This window comes from Balaenoptera musculus, chromosome 20 (genome assembly GCF_009873245.2).
Source record: "Balaenoptera musculus isolate JJ_BM4_2016_0621 chromosome 20, mBalMus1.pri.v3, whole genome shotgun sequence".
Taxonomy (NCBI): Eukaryota; Metazoa; Chordata; class Mammalia; order Artiodactyla; family Balaenopteridae; genus Balaenoptera; species Balaenoptera musculus.
The window spans coordinates 50,907,020-50,921,392 of record NC_045804.1 but is presented as its reverse complement, the minus strand read 5'-3'; the positions used below and the strand labels follow the sequence as shown (position 1 = coordinate 50,921,392).

The 14,373-nt window shown below is 50.6% G+C and overlaps 2 protein-coding genes across 7 annotated transcripts; one reads left to right on the top strand and one right to left on the bottom strand.

The window, feature by feature from the left end:
* Window positions 1-583: 583 nt before the first annotated feature.
* On the bottom strand, window positions 584-5,782 carry SHBG (sex hormone binding globulin). Of its 6 annotated transcripts, none has more exons than XM_036836663.1 (9): window positions 5,686-5,782; window positions 5,291-5,434; window positions 5,034-5,125; window positions 3,718-3,907; window positions 2,754-2,915; window positions 2,359-2,518; window positions 2,106-2,242; window positions 1,497-1,704; window positions 584-925 (listed from the first exon to the last, which is right to left on the bottom strand). In XM_036836663.1, exons 2-9 carry the CDS (start codon window positions 5,399-5,401, stop codon window positions 777-779), a joined length of 1,209 nt encoding a protein of 402 aa, XP_036692558.1. In that variant the 5' UTR covers window positions 5,402-5,434; window positions 5,686-5,782; the 3' UTR covers window positions 584-776. The 6 variants fall into 6 exon arrangements, with proteins under 6 accessions (XP_036692558.1, XP_036692560.1, XP_036692561.1 ...); XM_036836665.1 differs by having other exon boundaries at window positions 5,660-5,750; XM_036836666.1 differs by lacking the exon at window positions 5,291-5,434 and having other exon boundaries at window positions 5,686-5,781.
* LOC118887379 (acetylcholine receptor subunit beta-like) lies at window positions 5,444-13,784 on the top strand. The gene is made up of 11 exons (XM_036838175.1): window positions 5,444-5,447; window positions 5,652-5,902; window positions 6,494-6,538; window positions 7,091-7,200; window positions 7,305-7,413; window positions 7,780-7,927; window positions 8,386-8,595; window positions 11,496-11,719; window positions 12,213-12,394; window positions 12,749-12,908; window positions 13,213-13,784. The coding sequence occupies exons 1-11, from the start codon at window positions 5,444-5,446 to the stop codon at window positions 13,351-13,353; spliced, it is 1,584 nt and encodes a 527-aa protein (XP_036694070.1). The 3' UTR covers window positions 13,354-13,784.
* Window positions 13,785-14,373: the final 589 nt, after the last annotated feature.

Sequence of the window (14,373 nt, the reverse complement as noted above, 5' to 3'; positions counted from 1 at the left end):
TTTTCCCTCTGCTCTCCCCCGCCCCCTTTTCTTTCTCCCTGCTGCCTCCACCCCTTTTCCCAAAGGGCTCCATCTCTCTATGACCCACTCACGCCCCCTGCTGCTCCTTTCTTGGATAGCAGTGGCCCGTCTAAAGGACAACAAAATCTCATCTCTTCCCTTCCCTCCTGATTTCTGGGGACCAGCCTCAGAGGGACAAAGCTAAAGCCCCAAGGCAGCAGCTGCTGGGGAAGGAGGTGGGCGCCTGGCTCCCAGGAAGTGACTCGCATCTGGGGTGTGTCTGTGGGTGCTGTTGCTGGGATCTCAGCCTAAGAAGTCACCACTTCCTCAGGAAGCCCTCCTTGATCCCCAGCCTAGGTCAAGGCCACTGGCCTTCAAGCTTTCTCAGTTCCCTGACTGCTCCTTTATGGTGCATATCAGAGTTTCCAATTATCCACTCACTTGTTAGTCTTTGATGGATGCCTGCCTCCCCCAGGGGACCACAAGCACCGAGAGGGCAGGAAGCAGGGTTAATTTTTTGTTTTGTTTTATTTTGTTTGGCCGCAGTGTGCGGCATGCAGGATCTCAGTTCCCCGACCAGGGATCGAATCCAGGCCCGCTGCGTTGGGAGCTCGGAGTCTTAACCACTGGCACTAGGGAAGTCCCGAAACAGGGTTAGTTTTGCTCATCATTGCAACCCGATGCTCAGCACAGTGCCTGGTACATTGCAGATGCACAGTAAATATTTGTTAAATAAATGAATGAGTGACATTCAAAGGAGGTTCTTAGGTGGGGATTTAATGGGTAGTGTCAGTGCCATTGCCTGGGCTCTGGGGGCAGCTGTGAGTCCAGATGTCCTGGCTTCTGCTCAGGGCCCGGTCCACGTCCAGCCTCTGGCCTTGTGCCCAAAGGCCATCCAAGCAAAAGGATGCAGAAGAGGCCTCTCCTAGAGGGAGGTAGTATGGAGGAGGCATTAGGGTGGCCGGGGTCCAGAAGCTCCTCCCCACTTTTCCAGTCCTCTAACCTACATTTTTTTTTTTTTTTTTATAAATTTATTTATTTATTTATTCATTTCTGGCTGTGTTGGGTCTTCGTTTCTGTGCGAGGGCTTTCTCTAGTTGCGGCAAGCGGGGGCCACTCTTCATCGCGGTGCGCGGGCCTCTCACTATCGCGGCCTCTCTTGTTGCGGAGCACAGGCTCCAGACGCGCAGGCTCAGTAGTTGTGGCTCACGGGCCCAGTCTCTCCGCGGCATGTGGGATCTTCCCAGACCAGGGCTCGAGCCCGTGTCCCCTGCATTGGCAGGCAGACTCTCAACCACTGCGCCACCAGGGAAGCCCTAACCTACATTTTTTAAAGCACTTCCTCCCACTGTCCCCTTATCCGCTCTCTTCTTGTGGCCTTCTCCTCTTCCCTCGCAGAGATTTCCTTCCCCTAAAAATGCATCCCTTCCCACCTCTTCCCCTCCCCTTAGCTGTTTCCCATGGTGTGCTGAGAAACTTCAACATCACTTTCTTACCTGGCAAAGCCCCCAGGAAGAGACGCCCCTGCGTCTGGGCCCAGAGGTTGAGGAGGGAGCCAGGGCCCATGGGAGGCAGAGCAAGGATCTCCTTCTTTGTCCCCTGGCTCAAAACCACCCTGGACACAGTCAGCTTCAGCTGAAGAGTGATCCCCAAGACGAGGGGCAGATCCAGCCCTGGCCCTGACACAGAAGACAGCACCACTTTCTGCAGAGTATGTGGGAAGGGACATAAGTGGGGGAGGAAAGAATGAACTGCATCTGCTCCGTGTGGCCCCACCCCTGGCTGCCTTAATTCCGTCTCTTAGCCGTGCAGTCTATCTACTGGCCATTCCCACCACCTCCATCCTGCCTTAACTCTCCTGGCTTGGCCCTCTATAAAACCACACCCTCCCCAAGTAAATATATAATCTAACTAAAAGTCACTGTTTGCTGTGGGCAGCTTTAATATGTGTCTCTGCCCGCCCACCCCAACCCGTAAACCATCGTAATATTGACATTTTATTTTATTTTGATTTCTTTATTTTTTCATAATATTGACATTTTAGCGTCCCCTTTTCTCCCACTGCTCCCAGGCTCCACTGAATACGGGCAGCATCCCCCTCTTACTTGATCTTGGAGTTGGAGGCTGAGCCAAGAAGGGTTTTCTGGGCTCCCAAGGGCAAGGAGGTGGCCTGAGCCTGCTGCTAGCTGGAGTCTCAGGTCCAAGGAGAAAGCCCAGGGCTCTTCATGAGGCCAGGGAATGTCTGGGGGGAGAAATGATCCTCCTGAGGTCTGAAGCCTGGGGATTCATGGAGGGAAGCAGCTAGTGCTGGAGGGAAATGGACACAGAGCTGGCCATGGAGGGCAAAATAACCTTTACCTTGGAGACTGAATTCTGCACCAGTCCCTGGCAGGAAGAATATCCCAGGTTGAGACTCTACAGCACAGCTTCTGAGACTAGTGGGGACAGATGCTGAGGTCTGGGCCTGCTGGTCCAGCCAGTCATCCCGGTGCAGGCAGCCATCCAGGGTAGGGACCAGCTGGAGCCCGTGGGGGGAAGGGAAGATGCGGGGGATGCTGGAATCAGGATATCTGAGCCCCAGTCCCAGACTCCCACCCTGTTTATTCCCCTCCAAGACGCAAGCATTTGGCCTCCCCCATGCAGCTCTCACCCCATCCCCCCTCCTTGAAGTGTGGACTTAGACCCCCACAGCCATCCAGCCAGCAATGCTTTACGAGCTTTGGTCTTGGTTCCTGCCCCTGTGACGCAGTTACCGGCAACCGGAGTTTGGAGGCAGGGAAGAGCAGCACCCCCAGAGCACTCCTCATGATGGGCTGGGGTTTGCCTGCCAGTGGCCCAGAGACCTGTCTCAGGTGCAGCACCTCCTCCCCATCCACCCCCAGCATCACAGAATCCCCAAGGATCTTCACTTCCATCTGCAAGAAGAAAAAGAGAAGAAGAATCAGAGGTTCCTGGGGCCTGCCTCCACCACTTTCTTCAGAGGCAGTCTAGAAAATGCCATACTGAAGATGGCGGAGTAGAAGGACTTGAGCTCACCTCCTCTCACGAAGACACCAAAATCACAACTAACTGCTGAACAACCATCTACGAAAAAAGACTTGAACCTACCAGAGGCAGTCTAGTACGGCAGAAAGAACGTGTACTTGAAGAGTCAGCTGGCATCCCCAGCTCACTCTGGACTTGTCACTTACATACTAACTAAGCCTCAGAACTCCCTTCTGAAAAAATGGGGACAAGAATAGCAACTTCTGGGACTTCCCTGGTGGTGCAGTGGTTCAGAATCCGCCTGCCAATGCAGGGGACACGGGTTCGAGCCCTGCTCCGGGAAGATCCCACATGTCTCGGAGAAACTAAGCCCATGAGCCACAACTACTGAGCCTGGGCTCCAGAGCCCATGCTCCGCAACAGGAGAAGCCATCGCAATGAGAAGCCCGCGCACCGCAACAAAGACCCAATGCAGCCAAATATATAAATAAAATTATATTAAAAAAAAAAAAAGACTCTGCGCTTCCACTGTGGGGGGCACGGGTTTGATCCCTGGTCAGGGAAATAAGATCCTGCATGCCAAGCGGTGTGGCCAAAAAAAAAGCAATTTCATGGGACTTTTGTGTGGATTCAATGAGATGACAATGGTAAAGGGATGCCCAATAACTTGGTTCCACTCCCTTCCTCAGATCAGCTCAAGACACCCCTCCCTCAGGACCAGATCTGGCTTACCTGGTGCCACCTCCCATCGTCCAGCCGGGGTCCAGCACCCACTGTAAGTTGGGCCCAGTGATTATGAAGCTGGATCTCAGGCCTGCCATCCTGAAGTCCCAGCACAAACCAGTCATCCTCTGGGTTGGTATCACCATAAAAAATCACTCCCTCTGGATCCCAGGTCCGAAACTCAAAGGAGGAGGAGGTTCTGGAAGGACACAGAAGGAAAGACTGTGTATGGGGTGTGCTCTTTGAGCATAGACGTGAGGTTGAGGGAGGTGGAGTTCAGGGAGAGAGAAGGACAGGGAGACAGGGAAAAGAGAGGGGCTGGTGCACTGTTTATAATAGCTAAGACATGGAAGCAACCTAAAGGTCCATCGATAGATGAATGGATAAAGAAGATGTGGTACATATATGCAATGGAATATTACTCCGCCATGAAAAAGAATGAAACAAGGACTTCCCTGGTGGTCCAGTGGTTAAGACTCTGAGCTCCCAGTGCAGGGGGCCTGGGTTCGATCCCTGGTCAGGGAACTAGATCCCACATGCGGCAACTAAAGATCTTGAATGCCGCAACGAAGATCCCACATGCTGCAAATAAGACCCGACACAGCCAAATAAATAAATATTTAAGAATGAAACAATGCCCTCTGCAGCAACATGGATGGACCTAGAGATTATCATACTAAGTGAAGTACATCAGACAAAGACAAAATACTATATGCTATCACTTGCAAGTGGAATTTAAAAACTGATACAAATGAACTTATTTGCGAAACAGAAACAGACACACAGACATAAAAAACAAACTCATGGCTACCAAAGGGGAAGGTGGGGAGGGATAAACTGGGAGTTTGGATTAACAGATACAAAGTACTATATATAAAGTAGATAAGCAACTTCTGTTGCTTATTCCTTGAAATGTGTCAGCTTACATTTTATCATCTTTTTTTTTTTTTAATCACATCTTACTACCAAGTTTGATCTCTGCTTTTTGCTTCTGTTTTAGGAGCAATGATCTCAATAAAGAATATTTTTGGAAAAAAAAAAAGATAAGCAACAAGGTCCTACTGTATAGCACAGGAAACTATATTCAATATCTTGTAATAAACTATAATGCAAAAGAACCTGAAAAAGAATATATATATATAACATGTATCATAAATACATATATATATAAAATTCAATCACTTTGCTGTACCCCAGAAACTAACGCAACACTGTAAATCAACTATACTTCAATTAAATAAAGCAAAAAAAAAAAAAAAGAGAGGAGCTGATGGAGAGAGGGTGAGGTCAGGGGACTAGGTCAAAGAATTAGGTCAACCCCATACTTTATGATCTTGGTGAGGTTAAAGGTCATGATGGTTACAGGTTCTTGTCCAGGGCCATTGCTGAGGTGCAGAGCAGGCCGGTCCTGAGTCCTCTGCCAGGGAGAAAAATAAACAAGCTGAAATGAGACGTGCCAGAGACAGGCAGGAGGGAGAAGCACTGTTACAAGGCCAGAGGAGGAAAGGAAGGAAGACAGCAGAGCTAAAGTGTAGCTCACTTAAACACACACAGGGCTTAGCGCCCTGTCCTGCTCCTGCACCTGTCTGGGGAGAGTATGTCTCACGGCCCGTCCTTCATGGCTGGGAGGCAGCAGTAGTAGCAGCAGCAGCGGCAGCCCATGCCATGTGGCCGGTGGATCTCCGCTCTCCATAATCAGCCGCGGTCCTCTCTGCCTCAGACAACTCTGAGGAGAATGCGTGGGGGCAGGCAGCGTCGCACATGGTTGGTGGGGGGTTAAAGGTTGCCCCGGGGGAAGAAGGGGGGCAGGAGACAGGGCCACTGACCCTACGGCCCCTCTGAGGACAAATGCAGTGAGGGACAGAGTTCCTCCACTACCCTCCCCCGCTGCTGAGAAAGTTTCTGAGCTGGGAGAGGACACCTCACTTCCCCTCTCCTTCTAGAGCCTGACCTGGGTCCTCCAAGCCTTCTGCCCACCTGCGGTAAAGGGGCAGTGACAGGGCCAGAGGTCGTGGCCAGGAACCAGGGCTTCACTCAGTTCTCTCCTCCTCCAGGCGCCCGCGGCTCGGAAGCGGAGGGCCGACTCCGTGAGAAACTTTTCTCGGGCTATGATAGCTCGGTGAGGCCGGCGCGGGAGGTGGGAGACCGCGTCGGGGTCAGCGTTGGTCTCAGCCTAGCGCAATTAATCAGCCTGGGGAGGGCGCACGCGGGGAGTTAAGGTCTGGCCCACTAGCCGGCTGGGGGGCGTGGCTTTAGGCAGGGTGGGACCCAGGGACCACTGGGGGCGGGGTCCGGGGCGAGGCCAGGCTGGGAGACTGACGGGCGGTTGGTAGAGATTGGGTCGAAATCGGACCAATAGACGACCTGTGGGCGTGGCTGCTGGACGGGCCAGGATTGAGCCGGGCAGGATGATGAACGGGCCTGTGGGCGGATCTCAAAGTGGAGCTGGGGCCGATGGACAGGCCGGAGAGCGGACCTGGAGGCGGGGTCACAGGCTGGGGCGGACCTTGGTGCCGGACAGGGTCAATAAACAACAGCGGGCAGAGATTCACTCCGGCCGGGGCCGGGACTGGGACTGGTAAATGAACTGGCGGGCTGTACGGCCAGCAGGAAGTTTACGAGATAGAGGCGGGGCTTAAACCAACGCAGTTTATAGGAGGTGGGGCTTGAACCCAAGAGGGTGCGACTCAGAAAAAGAGGGGAGTTTCCAGGGAGAGTTTACCCACCGAGCCCCTCATTTCTCTACACTGACATCATATCTACCCTTTAAACTTTTCCCTTCTAGAACGAGAAGGATGAGGAGATGAGCACAAAGGTCTACTTAGACCTGGTACGGACACCCCCGCAGGGTGGGAAAGGGCGGGCGTCCCGCTGCCTTTACAATTTTCTCGAATGTCCCGTCCCGCACAGTAAGATTTTTTTTTCTTTTTTTTGCATCACGACCTCAGAAAACACATTTATAACTGAAACAGAAGCTTCAGGAAACAATACCTATCTTTACTATGGGAGCTGCATTCCATGCGTTTTTCATTCTAAATTTTTTTTTTTTTTTAACATTGGTTTGGGGCCACTCATTTGATTCCGGACCTATGAAAAGGGTCGTTAACTGCAGTTTGAAAACCACTGTTTTAGAAGCTAGCGTGCAACCCCCTCGTTTTTACAGAAAGAAGAAACTGGGGCCCGATGAGAGGGAAGGGGAAATTAGTTGATAGGGTCCCAAAGAGTGCAGGTGGAGTCTTAAACAGAGCCCCGGCCTCCAGAACCACAGACCATGCCTGCGCGGCTCTCCTCCCTTGCACTCCCTGCCCGGGCTTCCTTCGCACATCCCAAGACTCCTTCCAGCCTCCAGCCCCAGACGGCCCCTCAGCCTCTGCTTCCCTAGGAGTGGACTGACTACAGGCTGAGCTGGGACCCTGAGGAGCACGAGGGCATCGATTCACTCCGCATCACTGCCGAATCCGTGTGGCTACCAGACGTGGTGCTCCTAAACAAGTGAGGATGTTCCCAAAGTCTGGGAGGTGGGCCAGGGCCTCTGGAGGGGCGCGGCCTCCGGAGGGAGGGGCCTGATCCCAGATGAGAAGATTCTTTCCCTGCAGCAATGACGGAAATTTTGATGTTGCTCTGGACATCAACGTCGTGGTGTCCTCCGACGGCTCCGTGCGCTGGCAGCCCCCGGGCATCTATCGCAGCAGCTGCAGCATCCAGGTGTCCGGGCCCCACCTGGGAAGCTCAAGGCGCTCCTAGAAACCCTCACTCAGACATCCCTCCTCCATTATCCCCATGACCCTCACGTCTCCCTTACCCTTCTGATTTTCCGTTGAGTTTCATCTTCTCTGTCCACTTTCATTGACTTCCAGTCTTCCTCAGTGACCGCCCCCCCTCCATTGTCCATGACCTCCCCACATAACCTTCTTATTCCTCTGTGACTCCACTTCTCTGTGATCTTCCCCTGGTGGTCCCCATCTCCCTAGTGCCCCATATCCTCTGACCCCTGTCTGCCCTGTGACCTCCCCAACTCCCCCAGCCCTGACCAGCTCTCTGGCAGCTCTAGTGACTCTCCACTCCATCCAGGTCACCTACTTCCCCTTTGACTGGCAGAACTGCACCATGGTGTTCAGTTCCTATAGCTATGACAGCTCAGAAGTCAGCCTGCAGACTGGCTTGGGTCCCGATGGGCAGGAGCGGCAGGAAGTGCACATTCATGAAGGCACCTTCATTGGTGAGTGGGCATGGCTCCCATGTCCATGGGCTTTATGATTTCCAGTTTCTAACAGGCTGATAAATATACTCCATCAGTGAGTCCCTGTGGGTTCAGCAAGATAGGTATAACTGTCTATATTTTGTGGTTATGGAAATTGAGACTTGCTCATTTATTAGAGATGGGCTGTCCAGCCCAGGGACCATAGCTAGCCCCTTATTACGTCAGTCCCCCCTGCTCTAGGATGTGGCAGAGAAAGCCATATCTGGGAATTCCCTGGCGGTCCAGTGGTTAGGACTCCACGCTTTCACTGCTGAGGGCCCGGGTTCAGTCCCTCGTTGGGGAACTAAGATCCCACAAGCAGCGCAGTGGCGCGGTGAGGCAAAAAAAAAAAAAAAGAAAAGAAAGCCGTATCTGGCACCAACAAAAACAGGTTCCACATCTGTGTCACCTTCTATTTTCCCCCCCTACCCCCCAAGAGAATGGTCAATGGGAGATTATTCACAAGGCTTCTCGGCTAATCCAGCCTCCAGTGGATCCTAGGGGAGAGGGGGAAAGACGGCGTGAGGAAGTCACCTTATACCTCATCATTCGCCGGAAGCCTCTCTTTTACCTAGTCAACGTCATTGCCCCATGCATCCTCATCACTCTTCTGGCCATCTTCGTCTTCTACCTGCCACCAGATGCAGGTAAGGGGGGAAGGGGCCCGGCACTCCTTCTTACCAATAGCTCAGCTTCTTCCTCTTCCCCCATAATACAGGGAAGGTTTACCTGCCAACTCAAGCCTTCATGAACTGTGCTTCAGCAATCTCACCCAGGTTTTCCTTTCAGGAAGAGCCTTTGCCTCTGCATCCAGATTTCCCCTCCAACCTCAAGCTCTACCTCCCCTCTGCTGCTCACTTCTCCGCACCCAGTAACTTCTGAATTCTTCCCTTCAGAATCCTAGGGTCTCATCCTTGGAACTGCCACTCCTCTGACCAACAAACTCCCAGGCTTAGCTAACGCTTCCTTTCCCTTTCCCCATTCCTGGCATCCTCCCTCCCCCACTTGTCAAATGCCTACTAGTCCCTTAACCTCCTATCTCCCTTGGAAATAACAGCCAACATTTCTCTGGGAGAAAGCACAACATGCTAACAGAGTAACCTTGGGCAAATTCCTTAATCTCTTAGTGTCCTAATCTGGAAATAGGACAGTCGTTGTCCCTCCCACATAGGACTATTTTGAGGATTAACTGAGTTAATAGAACTATGCCTGGTACTCTGTAAGCTTTGTGTAAGTGTAGGTATAGTCTTTTCTAATTTTGAGCACTTGCTATAAGATAATACAAATAATGTGTTACATATATTAACTCAGTTCTAATCTTCACAACTCTGTGAGGTAAGTACTGAATTGTCTTCCCATTTCACAGAGGGTAAGTGAGTTTAAGTCATTCACCTGACATTACACAGAGAGAGGCAGCGTTGCTATTCCAACCCTGGTTAGTACTAGTCTGATTCAGAGACTGATATCCTAAACTCTCGTATTCAAAACATGCTTTCCTGGGAGTTCCCTGGTGGCCTAGTGGTTAGGATTCCGGGCTTTCACTGCTGTGGCCTGAAAAACAAAACAAAACAAACAAAAAACACGCTTTCCTTCTCTCTGTAATCAAGCCCTCTCTCAGTCTAGGGAAGGAGAGTGATGCAGCTCTAGAACACACTTCCACATGTAACTTCTCCTTCTTCCTGGAGCAAGGCAAATCTTGGAACCCAATATTACAGGACTAAAGTAGAACAGACCATAAAAGTTATTTATTTCAACACCTTCCGTGAAGTTTGCAGTGCCTGTTGTATGCCACAGTAATAACCAGCCACCTGGCATATTCTTATATACTTGGTTTCATTTTTAGATCCTTCGATTTGCTATATAGCTCCTGCTACAGGGGTTGGTCCATTCATTCATGCAACAATATTTGTTGAACATCTGTGACGTGCAAGGCACTGGGAATACATCAGTGAATAAAACAGACAAAAATCCCTGGTCTCATGGAGTTTATATTCTAGTGGGGGAGACAGTCAGTAAACATAATAAATAAACGCATTGGATAGTATATTATTATTTTTTTAATTAATTAATTAATTAATTAATTTAGGCTGCGTTGGGTCTTCGTTGCTACGCGGGGGCTTTCTCTAGTTGTGGTGAACAGGGGCTACTCTTCGTTGCAGTGCACGGGCTTCTCACTGCGGTGGCTCCTCTTGTTGTGGAACACGGGATCTAGGTGCGCGGGCTTCAGTAGTTGTGGCACACGGGCTCAGTAGTTGTGGCTCGCGGGCTCTAGAGCGCAGGCTCAGTAGTTGTGGCGCACGGGCTTAGTTGCTCCGCGGTATGTGGGATCTTCCCGGACCAGGGCTCGAACCCGTGTCCCCTGCATTGGCAGGCGGATTCCTAACCACTGTGCCACCAGGGAAGTCCTAGATAGTATATTAGGAGAGGTCAATTCCTAAGAAGGAAAATGAAGTAGGAAAAGGGTTTCGGGAGGATGAGAATGGGGGTAGAGGTTGCAATTTATTTATTTATTTAAACAATTTTATTGAAATATAGTTGATTTACAATGTTGTGTTTCATTTCTGCTGTACAGCAAAGTGACTCAGTTATAGATATATATACTCTTTTTCATATTCTTTTCCGCTATGATTTATCACAGGGGTTACAATTTAAAAATAGGATGGTCAGTGAATGCCTCACTAAAAAGGGAATGTTTGATCAATATTTGAACAAAGACTTGAAGGAAGTGAGAGAATGACCCTGGTAGATATCTGGGGGAAGAAATTACCAGGAGGAGTTAACAGTGAATGCAAAGGCTCTGAGGTGGCGTGTGCCTTGCATATCCAAGAAATAGCCAATGTAACTGAATGAAGTAAGCAAGAGAGAAAACAGTAGGAGATGTAGTCAGAGAGCTAATGCGAAGGCCTTGTAGACTTCAGTAAGGACTCTTATGCTAAAGGCGATGGGAAGCCCCTGGAGTGATATGATCTGATTTACATTTTAACGGGATCAATCTGGCTGCTCTGTTGAGAACAGTCAGCAGGGGGGCAAAGGATGAAGCAAAGAGGAGGCCTTTATAATAACTCAGATCTGAGGTAATGGTGGCTTGTACCAGGATGGTAGTGGTAGATGTGATAAGTCATCAGTTTCAGGATATCTTTTGAAGGTAGAGCCAATAGGGTTTGGTATGGATTGGATATGGGATGAGAGAGAGGAGAGCTGAGAATGACTCAAAGGGATTTGGCCTGAGCCACAGGAAAGATCGAGTTGTCGTTTATGAACTGGGGAAGACTATGTGGGGAGTCGGTGGGAATTAAGTTTTGGACATGTGAAGTTCGAGATGTCTATCGGACACCCAAATGGAGAGGTTAAGTAGGCAGGTGGATACAAGTGTGGAATTTAGGGGAATCAGTCCAGGTTGGAGGTATAAATGTAGGAGTTATTTGCATGCAGTTGGGCCTTCCAAAAGCCTGTCCTTGAGTGAGCTGGAAACACGGTCACTGATTATGCCAGGGAGATTGCTTTCTGGCAAAGCCTAATCCTCCCGCCTTCCCCTCTGTCCCCCAAGGAGAGAAGATGGGGCTCTCGATCTTTGCCCTGCTGACCCTTACTGTGTTCCTGCTGCTGCTGGCAGACAAAGTGCCTGAGACCTCCCTGTCTGTCCCCATCATTATCAAATACCTCATGTTTACCATGGTCCTCGTCACCTTCTCAGTCATCCTTAGCGTCGTAGTCCTCAACCTGCACCATCGCTCACCCTACACCCACCAAATGCCCCTTTGGGTCCGTCAGGTAAGAAGATCTCCTCTCCAACCTGTGTTAACTCTCAATCCTAGTATTTGGCTTTTTGTCCCGGTATCGCTCCTCCCTCCCACCAACTTCAACCTTCCCTTTCACAGACCTGAGGGAGAACTACAACTCCTGGTAGAGTGTCAAAGTGCCAAGGTCTTTGGGTGTTGAAATGTTGCCCAATTAATTTTCTCCTCCCATCATTAACATTGCGTAGATCCCAGACTCTCTTCATCAATACTGCCCATCGTGGGTCCCAAGGAAGCATTCTCAGGGTTAGGTACTATAAGGGTGGAAGGCCTCAGAACTTTTCTTTCCAGTCAGGATGCCTCCTAACCCACTTAAGAACTCTTGGGCTGTGTAGTTGCATTTCATCTGTGGGATGCATGCACGCATGCGCAAGAATGGGCACGTGCCGTGGGGGTGGTTGGCGGCTTCCCTTCTGGTCTGAAAGCATAAGAGCCCCCTCCAACACGCCTCTTCTTCTACTCTGCAGATCTTTATCCACAAACTCCCTCTGTATCTGGGTCTGAAGAGACCCAAGCCTGAGAGAGACCAGATACCGGAGCCACCTCCTATACCTCTCAGGGATTCTCCAGGAAGTGGCTGGGGTCGGGGAACAGATGAATATTTCATCCGCAAGCCACCAAATGATTTTCTCTTCCCCAAACCCAACAGGTAGTATCTACTCCCCATCGCCCACGTAGAAGGGAGAGGGAGAACTACAGTTCCCAGAAGACTGTGCGCAGGCAGGCGTCCTAAGCTCCCGGAGGATGTCGTGGTTGAGCATCATGGGAGTTGTAGTATCCCTTCTGTTGCCCACTTTGCGGGGAGGTGGGGACTAAAGCGTACGGGAATAGGAGGAATTGCGGAAGGCTAGAGAGGGCGCCGCTGTCAGAGGGAACCTGAAGGGCTCTCTCACGTTTTGAAACCTGGACGGGCGTTGGAGGAGGGAGTTGGGGCGGGGCCTAGAGCACCCGCGCAGGCCGTCTTTGCGCCCCGGTCGTGGCCAAACAGACTCGCCTCTTTCAGGTTCCAGCCTGAACTGTCTGGCCCGGACCTGCGGCGATTTATCGATGGTCCAAACCGGGCTGTGGGCCTGCCTCCCACAGGGGAGGAAACGACCCGGGAGGTCGTTTCCTCAATCAGCTACATCGCTCAACAGCTGCAGGAACAGGAGGACCACGACGCGGTGAGTCCGAAGCGGGTGGGCCAAGGCAAGGCCTGGGTGGCCTTGGCTCCACCTGCAAACTTAGGCTCCGCCCCCAGCACTCGATTTTATTTCTGATTGGAAGTTTGCCTCACTTGGTCCCGCCCCCTGGTTTCCGACTTGTTCTTTACTCACATCCGTCGCCCGCAGTTTCGCTCTCTGCTATTCTGCGGGCCCGCCCTTGTCTCAAAGCCGTGGTAGGAGGACCTGGGTGCGGCACAGGGCCTTGGGGCCGCCTTCCCTGGGGGTCTGGAGCTCAGGAACAGTTTCCTCTTCCTACCCTCAGCTGAAGGAGGACTGGCAGTTTGTGGCCATGGTGGTGGACTGCTTCTTCCTGTGGACCTTCATCATCTTCACGAGCGTCGGGACCCTCGTCATCTTTCTGGACGCCACGTACCACTTGCCCCCTCCCGACCCCTTTCCTTGAGGACGAGAGGGCCGAGACCGAGGTCCTCGGCCAGTTGAATTGAGAGTTAGTTTGGTAGTACTCTCAAGCCCTATCCCTTTCTGCATCTTAACTCCTTCACTAGGAGTCCAATCCTCTCATCATTTCGTTTCTAGGGAGGAAGCCCAAGTGGGACTGGGCAGGTGGGGGCCTTGGGCCCACCTGAAATGCACTATCTGCTTATTTACTCTTTGGCTTCTTGAAGAAGCTCCATTGGATATTCACACCTAGGTTGGCAATGAATGGAACAAAGAACAAGCGCTAGCTTGTAAGCCTTCTGAGGGCAGGAACTATGTCTGTTCACTGTAATATCCCCAGCACCTAGCACAGATCCTAACCTATATGGCCGCTACCTCTGGTTGAATGAATAGGGAATTTTTTTTCTGTAAGGAAATACACTAATATCGCTTATATTTGCATGTTGGGCCTAGTGGTCGTTTTTTCTTTGTTTTTACCTTTCTGTAGTTTATTGTATTTTGTAGTATGTATTATCATTAGGATAAAAAAAGTTATTTCTGAAAGGATACATTCGTAATGAGGATAAAAAAGCACACTGTAAAAACCTCAAGTTCCAGCTTTGGTGCTCAAACTTTGGACAAGCTACTAAACTGCTCTGTGCCTCAGTTTCCCCATCTGTAAAATGAAGCTAATAATAGTATCTGCTCCCTAGTCTGAGGATCATATGAGAAGATGAGAACAAAAGCATTATGCAGTATACATCAGAGGTTACAAACTGGTGTGTTTTGTTTGGCCCATGTTGTTGGCCAGCAGAATTTAAAATTTGAATTGGTTTGCTACTTTTAAAATGTGGCTATTTCACAGAGAAATTTGGATTTCTGGCTTCTCTTGAAACTTTTTAAGAACTACAGTAGCACCAGGTCTGATTCCCCTGTTGGCAGCAACCTGCTAGAGCTGATTAGTGGCTGCCCACTCTGGTCAAGGTATTTGTACCAGAATTCCTCAAAGGCCCCACCCACCTGACCACTCATTTTACTTGCCCAT

What these genes read in the sequence shown, in the direction of transcription:
- LOC118887379 (XM_036838175.1), top strand. An exon ending in GACGTGGTGCTCCTAAACAA is followed by an intron (nt 7,201 to 7,304) that starts GTGAGGATGTTC and finishes CTTTCCCTGCAG; the next exon opens with CAATGACGGAAATTTTGATG. An exon ending in GCAGCAGCTGCAGCATCCAG is followed by an intron (nt 7,414 to 7,779) that starts GTGTCCGGGCCC and finishes CACTCCATCCAG; the next exon opens with GTCACCTACTTCCCCTTTGA.
- SHBG (XM_036836663.1), bottom strand. Translation starts at nt 5,401, where the DNA reads ATGGAGAGCGGAGATCCACCGGCCACATGGCATGGGCTGCCGCTGCTG. An exon ending in GCCTCCAACTCCAAGATCAA is followed by an intron (nt 1,705 to 2,105) that starts GTAAGAGGGGGA and finishes CATACTCTGCAG; the next exon opens with AAAGTGGTGCTGTCTTCTGT. An exon ending in CTTCCTGGGGGCTTTGCCAG is followed by an intron (nt 926 to 1,496) that starts GTAAGAAAGTGA and finishes ACCTCCCTCTAG; the next exon opens with GAGAGGCCTCTTCTGCATCC.